This window comes from Ixodes scapularis, unplaced genomic scaffold (genome assembly GCF_016920785.2).
Source record: "Ixodes scapularis isolate PalLabHiFi unplaced genomic scaffold, ASM1692078v2 PGA_scaffold5__190_contigs__length_132052651, whole genome shotgun sequence".
NCBI classification, from domain to species: domain Eukaryota; kingdom Metazoa; phylum Arthropoda; class Arachnida; order Ixodida; family Ixodidae; genus Ixodes; species Ixodes scapularis.
Window position 1 is genome coordinate 59,196,303 of NW_024609880.1, and position 9,636 is coordinate 59,205,938.

At 43.2% G+C, this 9,636-nt stretch overlaps 1 protein-coding gene across 1 annotated transcript; it reads left to right on the top strand.

The window, feature by feature from the left end:
- Window positions 1-5,921: 5,921 nt before the first annotated feature.
- LOC8032259 (cuticle protein 16.8-like) lies at window positions 5,922-9,236 on the top strand. The gene is made up of 3 exons (XM_040211816.2): window positions 5,922-5,933; window positions 6,219-6,275; window positions 8,745-9,236. The coding sequence occupies exons 1-3, from the start codon at window positions 5,922-5,924 to the stop codon at window positions 9,234-9,236; spliced, it is 561 nt and encodes a 186-aa protein (XP_040067750.2).
- Window positions 9,237-9,636: the final 400 nt, after the last annotated feature.

The window sequence follows — 9,636 nt, forward strand, 5'->3', positions numbered from 1 at the left end:
ACGTAAGATGTACATACAACTTTGCAAGCTGACACGTCCATGGACCGTAGTCATCGAATATCGACTTAAATGTAAACGTTCGGCAGCCCTCTGCCGGGTTAGGAATAGACATGAAGCGAAAAATAGGGACGGTTGAGTGACGAAAAGAAAAGAACACGCGGGGCCTAAATGCACGTACGGATGTAGGGGGCTTTGCTTTACGTTCAACAAGAAGTGCAAGACCTCAAATTTGTGCCCAAGAGCATCCGCCTTAAGCGTTTTGTTTGCACCGCTGAGGGACATCGCGTCATCGACCCGTCAGAACGCCGTCTTTTGCGTGCCCGGATCCACGAAAGCCACGACACGATGTAAAGGAAAGACATGGAACTCTTCATGCGACGAAAGCGGGAACATCCAGTACCTGCGTTGTTCCAGGCCCTGGATGCTTTGGCCAGGGACGCCACTTCCACGTGCCGTCGGACCAAAAAAGAGGTGCATATAAAGAAGCTGGCTGCACTTCAGCCGGACAACTCAGCCTCCTGCCTCCGCGGAGTCGACAAAAGGTTCGTGTGCAATCTTTCATCAAGAGAGCTCTCCCATTCAAAGACATCGGTACTGGCAAGAGGCGGAGGTTTTAACTTAACCCCTTGCAAGCTCCCCCTCCCCGTAATGGTTGCGTCCATTGAAGACGGTCTTCGTGGGTTGGACCGGCCTACTCGCAAGGAGGCTCGGTTGAAAGCGATTGGCGTCATATCCCAGGCAGTTCAGCGGAAACCTCTCAACATTTCGGCAAAGGAAAGCCAGGCCTTGCGTCGCCTCAAGGAGGACAAAGACATCGCAGTGTTTCAGGCAGACAAGGGAAACGCCACCGTAGTCATGGACAGGGTGAAGTACGACCAAAAGATGCTTGAGCTCCTTGGCAGCAGTGCCTACACTTCCTTGCCAAGAGATTGCACAATAAAATTGCAAGAAACGCTCAACAAAATACTGCCAACCATCTTCGAGAAATACCCTGACTTCCGCACCCTTTACATGAGGCTCATCCGCAGGAACAGATCCACCCCGGCGTTGTACGGTCTCCCCAAAATACACAAGGCCGGTGTACACTTCGACCTATTGTGTACTTCATAACGTCACCTTTGCGCGCCGTCTCCAACTATCTCCACAGGCTTCTCTCAACCCTCACCGGAAAGACTCCAACGTACGTGCAGAACTCTAATCACTACATAGAGCTTGTTTCACATTTAGAGCTACGGGACGACGACAACTCCGTCTCTTTTGACGTGGTGTCTTTGTTCACCAGCACCCCGGTGCCATTGGCGGTATCTGTTGCAAGAAGTGCTCTCTCGGCAGACGAAAAACTCTCGGAGAGAGGTGTCTATTGGTTGACGAGATCTACCGAGTGCCTACTACTAGAGCTCTGAGTGAACAGTACATACTTCTCATTTAACGGGAAGTACTACAAGCAAGCCAGCGGCACAGCCATGGGGGCAGCCATATCTGTGACAATGGCAAACCTCAAAATAGAGGCCTTCGGACGCAAGGCTCTCGACACTTTCGAGCCGAAACCCCGAACGTTCCTGCGTTACGTGGACGACTGTTTCTGCGTTTTTAAAACCAGCGAGGTGGATCGTCTTCTAAAGCACCTAAACTCGGTGGATGAGTTGCTAAAATTGAATTGAATTTGAATTGAATTTATTTCCGCCACATTGTGCCGAGGACACGGGACAAAAAGCCTCCATGAGGAGACTTGACAGGGTTCGGTGCCCTTTCGACACGGTCGAACGCGAAGGCAAAGGTTCCCTTCCCTTTTTTGATGTACTGGTAAGAAGTAGTGGCAGCGGGCTAAGCTTCTCTGTTTACAGGAAGCCAACCCATACTGGCAGATACTGGGGGTTTGATTCCCACCATCCCCCATGTCATAAAGCGTCGGTGGCCCATGCACTCTTCAGGCGGGCCTTCGCCACCTGCTTCACAAAGAAAAGCCTTCAGGAGGAAATCAAGGTAGTTACATCGGATCTCCGCAAGAACGGCTACCCTAAAACGTATATTCTTCGGATACTCGAGAAATCAAGGCATCCACCCCGAGGGCGCAGCAGTCCCCCTTCGGAACGCGTCTGTGTCCCCGACATTAGCCGCACTAGCGAGGCCCTTTCACGCGTGCTCGGTCGCTACGGGATTGCGGTGATTCATAAACCCGTGTCAACAATCGGTCATTGACTCCCCCCCCCCCCCCCCCCCCCCCCCCCCCCGAAGGATCGGTCCCCCAAATAATGGGCCCAAGGCTTGGTCTACCGCATACCATGCAAAGATTGCCCGTCCTCATAACATTGGCGAAAGTAAGAACTTTGCAGACAGGCTTACGCGTCACAAATATGATGTTCGGAAGACGGATGTGGAGGCAAGCGCCCTCGCGGGGCACGCAGAAGCAGCCGGCCACACAGTCGACTTCGAGGGAAGCACCGTGCTGGCTTTGGAGGGTAATTTTCGAAAGCGGCTCTTCGTTGAGTCTTGGTTTATCCAGCACACAAAGGGGAACGTGAATCGTTGTTCGGGCTCCCTTCCCAGCAGCTACGTCTCGGCACTGCGTGACGTGACCAAAGCCCCCTAAATCCGTATGTACAATCAAGCAACGCGTGTTCTTTTCCTTTCGTCACTCACCCGTGAACAAGAGGCCGAACTGGTCCCGAAACGTCGGGAAAATGTGTACTAAATTTTTGGAGTCAATATTTTTCCCTTCAAATACATACAACCGTATGATATAATACTACACAGCTGATACGATGATCCAAGTTTAAGTAAAAATGCGATTATTGAATATAATTCAAAGTACATCATATTCTGCTTCAAAACAAACAAACAAAACTAATAAGACGCGATTTTAATGAAATTTGCTTTCACCCGCCACAATTGTTATCTTTGAGAAATACGCCCGATATTTTACTGTTTGGTTTCACACTTATTAGTTTCAGTGCATTTTGTGTTTTAAATTTTGCAGAGATATTAGTGTTTTGTGCGCCAACTTTTATTGCTTCTCTCGTTCGTCTCGCGTAGCACGTTCTAGGTCGCATTGACTATATTAATTATACAATTAATGATTCTGATATCGCCTTCTCACTTTATGAAACACTTGTATTGTCTATACAAATAACGTGTGAGTGATAAATATCCAGAGCATGAAGCTTCCATTCGAGAAAATATTACTTTAAACTTCAAAGACATTCATGTTAAAGTGCGAGCCCTGCAACATAAATTGACTTGCACTATGTTAGCTATTTTGCACTGATAACATAAAAACTGGTATTTTGCAACTCCGATCCCGAAGCTTACAATTTATATCACGCCTACATGATAAACTACAATTACCACATCAAATGAACAGGTGGGAATGTTCCTTACAAAACTGATCATTAAAACATGGCAAAAAGAAAAAAAAAGAGAATTACGGAGATGATGAGCACTGTCTGTCCCTATGAAAGAATAGGATATTGGCGATATGCTCTAATGGTTTCAAATTCTTTGCAATTCCAAGGATGATTTCGCTACAAGACAAAAGCTCATATAGTTTCTCGACATCTTTGCTATAATTTTCATGTAAAAGTTTAAAAGACCTATGACAGTGCTAAGACAATATAAAGCATCAGTAGATAATTCAAATTTTAACAAATAAAGCCAAATGTTATGCGCCTTCCTTTTGTACGGGAAAATCGCGGAAGCAGTATAAAGCAAAGAAGCAAAATGCCACGTGGAACGATGTGAGAAATATGTGTAAAACGCAATCGTTGCGGGGATGTCAACGTCGTTTTTATAATTGAATGCAGATATTTGGACTACGTGTTACGCATATAAAATGAGACACGCTACGTAAAATTCAAAGATTTTTCATTGCACATGTCAACATTCTGATTCGAGGTAACAACGTGGATCACGACATATTGATATCATTACTAGCTCATAAAGGTAAAAACAATATAATAATTGAAACTCTCACATTCCCAAAATGTTGTCCCTCCGTCCGTCCCTCCGTGGGTCCGTCTGTGAATTTCCCGCTAGATTTAGTGAAGAAATTAAATTCTTGAATAGGTCACGTGGTATCAATCGATGTCACGTGATACTTTGGTAAATTAAGTTTCCCGGCCAAAGTCGGCGGGCGAATGTTTGTCCCCCGCTAAATTTGGCGGAAACATAAACGTCAAGTAATCTGACGTCAAGTGACCTCTACGCCAAATCGCATTCCCCACAAATATTACTTGAAAATTTATTGCCACGTGACTTCACGTCAGCACCCTTATACCAAATTTGTGTAGCCCTAAATTAAGCGGGAAATTTGATATCACGTATTCTGATGTCAGGTGACCCATACATCAATTCAGTTTTCCCGCTACATCTCGGGGGGGATACCTTAAGGCGACCCGCTGAATTTAGCGGGAAAACTAACATCACGTGACGTGATGACACGTGAAGTATACATGAATTTAATTTATCACTAAATCTAGAATGAAAATTCATGTCACATGACCTGTACACCAATTGAGTTTCTCTGCTAAATTGGGCGAGCGAATGGCGTTACTTGCCTTATGCATCCAGTATTCCCACTCAATGAAGTTGGGAAAATATTTAAAAAAAACATTCTTCACTTTTTGAAACAACAGATTAATATCATCTAAACACGTTTTTACGATCGCACTGCGAATACTGCATTTTATGCGAGATTATATTTTGGAAATATCCATCAGTGAAGTGTCAGAATACAAATACTTAGGTGTAACACTAACTAGTAACTTAAAGTGGTCAAAACATATTGATAACATGTGTTCAAACGCTCGCCGAAAGCTTGGACTACTAAGGAGAAAACTCTGCGAGGCACCAAACGAACTCAGAAAACTTGCTTATTCGACAATCGTCCGACCCGCTTTAGAGTATGCAAGCATAGTATGGGATCCTTACACAAAGGAATATATAAAACAACTCGACAAGATACAAAACGTAGCACTGAGATATATCTACCAACGGTTTAATAGATTCGATTCCCCAACAGACATGTTACGTCTGTCCAACCTTCCCACTCTTACTCAACGACGAAAAATAGCTCGGTTAAAATTTTTCTATTTTCTTTATTTTCATAGATGGGGCATTCAGCCACAAAGTTATATTTCACAACTTGACACGCACTTGACAAGGCATCGTTATTCACTCGCCTTAACCCCCATATTTGCAAGAACTAATCTGTACAAGAAATCTTTTGTTTTCCCAGAACCATTGAAGATTGGAATAAGTTGCCAAACGAAGCCTTCGAAACTAAGATATCTTTTTTGTCGTATCGTTAACACTAGCACCGTCATCACATTACAACCTATTTTCGTTTGCTGCTGTTGTTTTTTGCTTTTTGAAATTTATGCTTTCTTCTCTAGGGGGCAGTCTGGTCCCAAACTGCAATTTTCTTTTTTTTGTTTTGTTTATGCGCACATTTGAAAACCTCTGTTATAAAGTGTTGTTTATGCTGTATGATAAATTGTATAACGCGTTTGTGTTCATGTGTTTTGCCGTATGTATTACTATTATATTTATTATGTATGCTTGGGCCCATGTGCCCAAGCATACAGGCCTCCTGCTTGGGCCCATGTGGGGCCTGCAATAAATGTAAATAAATAAATATAAATGAAAAAAGTCACTGCCACCTTTTTCATAATGCCGGCACTATAGGTGGTGAAACGCACTATGCAACCATTACCATACGTGCTATTCTCGCATTCTTTCACTTCAGAATCAGTTACGCGCTTAAGCAATGAACGGGACTGTAAAAACAGCCTCGCGTTCTTTGCTAATATGCATACCAGGCTACCGTCTTCGCTTTCGTCAGAGTTTTAGAACGGTATAAAAGCGGCCCGCGAATGCCAGAGCATCACTAGTTTGACTTCTTACCAAGACGAACAGACCTGACCATGTTCTCCAAGGTACCTGATTGCCCCTTGTTGCTTTTTGGTAGGCGCTTCGCTAAATTGTCTTAAAATACCAGGATTCCATGCTGAATTCTCTGAAATTCGGTACCACCCTTACGTTAGAAATCCTTTAAGATTGTTACGTTTTGATCGCGTCTTTCTTAAATATAGCCATGGTTAATTTTGGTAATTTAACATTTCCAAGACGTTCACAGATCCCTAGATGTTGCAGGATGTTTGTTACAAATGTTTCCTATGCATGTGGCAGTAGATGATTTAATATGCATTTCTTGGTTTCAGCTTCTTCTGTGCTGCCTGTGTGCCTACGTGGCCGCTCAAGTTTCTGTCGAGGATAACGTGAGTACATGCATAGTTTCCTACAAGTGCTGCAAGGTATTGTTGTAAAATTAAGATAATCGCATACGAATTTGATGCGTGTTTCTTACATTAAGCGATTTACACTGGAAGAAAATAACAGCTGAAAAAACCAAGTCATAGCTAGGGAAACGCCTCATTGAGGATCTTTGGCACGTTAAGCGACGGAAAAGTTTGTCAAAACTTGAAAATAGGCTATGATAGTGCACTTGATTTCAACCAGGCTCCCAACAGCTAAAGGCACTGGGGGCACAAGGCTTAACAGTTTTACAAGTCCGGTCTTCACACCGCTGTGCCAGCTTGTATTGTCGCCTATAATTAAGGTTTAGAAATATTATTTCTAGATTTTTTTTCTCGTAAGGTAACAAAAATAAGATATGGACGGAACATAGCGAAATATTGTCAACAAGCTAAGTGAACTGAAATGTCGCATTTTTATGTAAAAAGAAAAAAAAACTTGAAGTGATTTCTCTCATAATTCAATCATCATAAAATATTGAGACATTATAATGCCACAATGCACTCATATCTTGGGGCTACTACTCTGTAAAATACATTTTTTTTTTAAGTCCACGCCAGTGTTCAATTGAGATGATATTAAATTCAATGCCGAAGACACGCATTTCGATAGGTTTCGAGGTCTCCTTTATCTTCGCACGGTTAAATGTTATCAGATAGTTCCCTGAACGCGACACAGAATATATGCCACTTTGCTCGAGTTCTGTGTTCTTTTTATAAGGGGAAATGTACAACTTAATTTTAATGCGAATTATAATGACAATAGTTGTCTTTAATGGAAAACCAGCTTTTTATATGATTGAAGTTCATATCCCCTAGCTCCAATATGCGGCAGAATAGAAAGGCACCCACCCCATTTATGTAGAAAGTTGACTGAGTTCTGTTTTTGGGGTACATAGGTGGTGACGCTGAAGTATTTATGCCCCTTTTCATCCGAATTGTGAATATTTTTCACATAAGAATGAAAAGTTACCTCGACTGTTTAACACACATTTCAATAAGCAATGTATAAAAGAAGACAATCGCTAAATTAGACTTCTGATACAAGCACCAGTTCCTCTAGTACATAAAGGTGAAGTCGGATGCCGCTCGTAATATGCGCGCCTTTATTTCTGGTAGTGGTAGGCCCATGTCTCGACGATTTCACTAAAAAACGCCAAACACACACACACACACATATATATATATATATATATATATATATATATATATATATATATATATATATATATATATATATATATATATATATATATATATATACACGCACACACATATATACATGCTGACCATCTGGGCCGATCCAACTCTGTGAACGTGATGTGCCTTCCGCACTTGATGGCACTCCGTTCCTGAGGTCGCGAAATCTGACGCGGCCATTGGTTGGCTCCGATGGCTGGCGGCGTCTGCTGCAGTCGGGCGTGGAGTGAGACGGAGCATAGCACCGTTTTTGTTTGTTGTCTTTTTTTTTGTATTTGGGCTTTTTACACGTGAACTGACACGTGACACGACCCGGCTGTGGAAACCGAAAACAACTCTGTAACCGACTGCAACCAGTCTTGAAGAAGGCCTGTCACAGTACGAAACGACTCACTAAATGCTTTAAAACTCCAAGAACGTTTCAAAGTGCAACTTCATTACTTATATATATATATATATATGCCCGGTGTTCCTGCGGAGATATTCAAAAATCCTAAAACTTTAACTTAGGGCGTTTACAAAATAAAGAAAGAAACTGCCGTCGGGAACAAACTACCATGCACGGCGGACGTCAGAAATTGCCGAAAACATACTAATTAACGAGCTAATGAATTAGTAATTGTTAGTTAACTTTTTAATTGGTGGAAATAGACATATAGTTCCAATTAAAAAGTTGCTCAGCGTTATCAAAAACCACTAAAGCAGTCATTTTCTGAAAGATTTTGAGCGCGTGAGAAGAGCAGTAGCGCACTGTAGTTCCCACTCGTGGAGCAGGTACAAAGCTAGCGGTTGCGGTAAGGTGCCCGCGCGATTTTTCCGCCTCTTATCTAGCCCCAGCCTTGCACCTGCTCCACGAGTGGTAACTTTAGTGCGCTACTACTCTTCTCACGCGCTCAGTCTTTCTAAAAATGTATGATTTAGTAGATTTCGATAACGCTCAGCCACTTTCTACTTGGAACGATATGTCTATTTCCACTAATTAGAAAGCAATTTAACAAGTTTTAATTAATTAGCTCGCTAATTAGTATGTTTTTGGCCATTCCTGACGTCCGCCGTCGCGGCTGGTAGTTTGTTCCCGAAGACAGTTTGTTTTTTGTTTTTTTCTAACACCCCAATTTTTAGGGTTTCTGAAAGTCTTCGCAAAAACACCCGTTATATATTTAAAGGAAATTCACTGCTCGTTTCCCCACAGAGTTATGACTCATCTTGATATGATTCTTCTCACTTATGCAGCCTCCCCAACCCTACAGCTTCGGATATGATAATACCGATGAGTTCGGAACACGTCTGACCAGGCAAGAGACCGGTGACGAGTTCAATGGTAAGGTCGGCTCCTACAGCTACACGGACGCTGCGGGCGTCCACCGCACCGTCAACTACATCGCCGACGCTGCCGGATTTCGCGCCAACGTCGACACCAACGAACCAGGCACCAAGACGTCCGAGCCGGCCGACGCCGCGACCGTCTCCGCCGCCGTTGAAGGCCCACATCCAGATGTCGTAAAGGTTGTTCGCCCAGCGCCAGTCGTTGTGAAGGCAGTTCAACCAGCACCAGTCACTCTGCAGGCTGTGCATGCCTCCCCGGTGACACTGCACGCTGTCCACGCTGGTCCTGTAGCCTATGCCCAGCCAGCAGCTCCTGTTGTCTATGCTCAGCATGCTGCGCCGGTGTCCTACTCTGTGGGTCATGTTCCACTCACCTACACGCCCGGCAGACGTGCTTAAAAATTTACAAAATAAATATATTAAATATTTTTGAAACGTTCAAACTATGTCTATTTTATTCAATACTGAGCCTGGGTGGTCACTTGTGGCATGGGGCCTTTATTAATTATCTTCGCTTCTGAAGATCCAGACATATTCTATAAAATTTGTGTCTAAACATAAAATTGTAAAAAAAGAGACGTATAGTTGAGGCCGGGCAGCAGAAAAACACAAGACCTATAGCTTTTAGGAACACTCAGTACCCTTATTTCTGCTCTAGAGTGGTTTCTGTGGTGATTCCACTCACTATGGTAAACACTTCTGGGAGGCAGTAGATAACATTTCAATGATTCGGATTTTAGGTGCAACGTAGTTCAGCGGCGATTAAAAGCAGATAAATGTATTTTGTCGTAAAGAACTT

What these genes read in the sequence shown, in the direction of transcription:
- LOC8032259 (XM_040211816.2), top strand. An exon ending in AAGTTTCTGTCGAGGATAAC is followed by an intron (nt 6,276 to 8,744) that starts GTGAGTACATGC and finishes TCACTTATGCAG; the next exon opens with CCTCCCCAACCCTACAGCTT.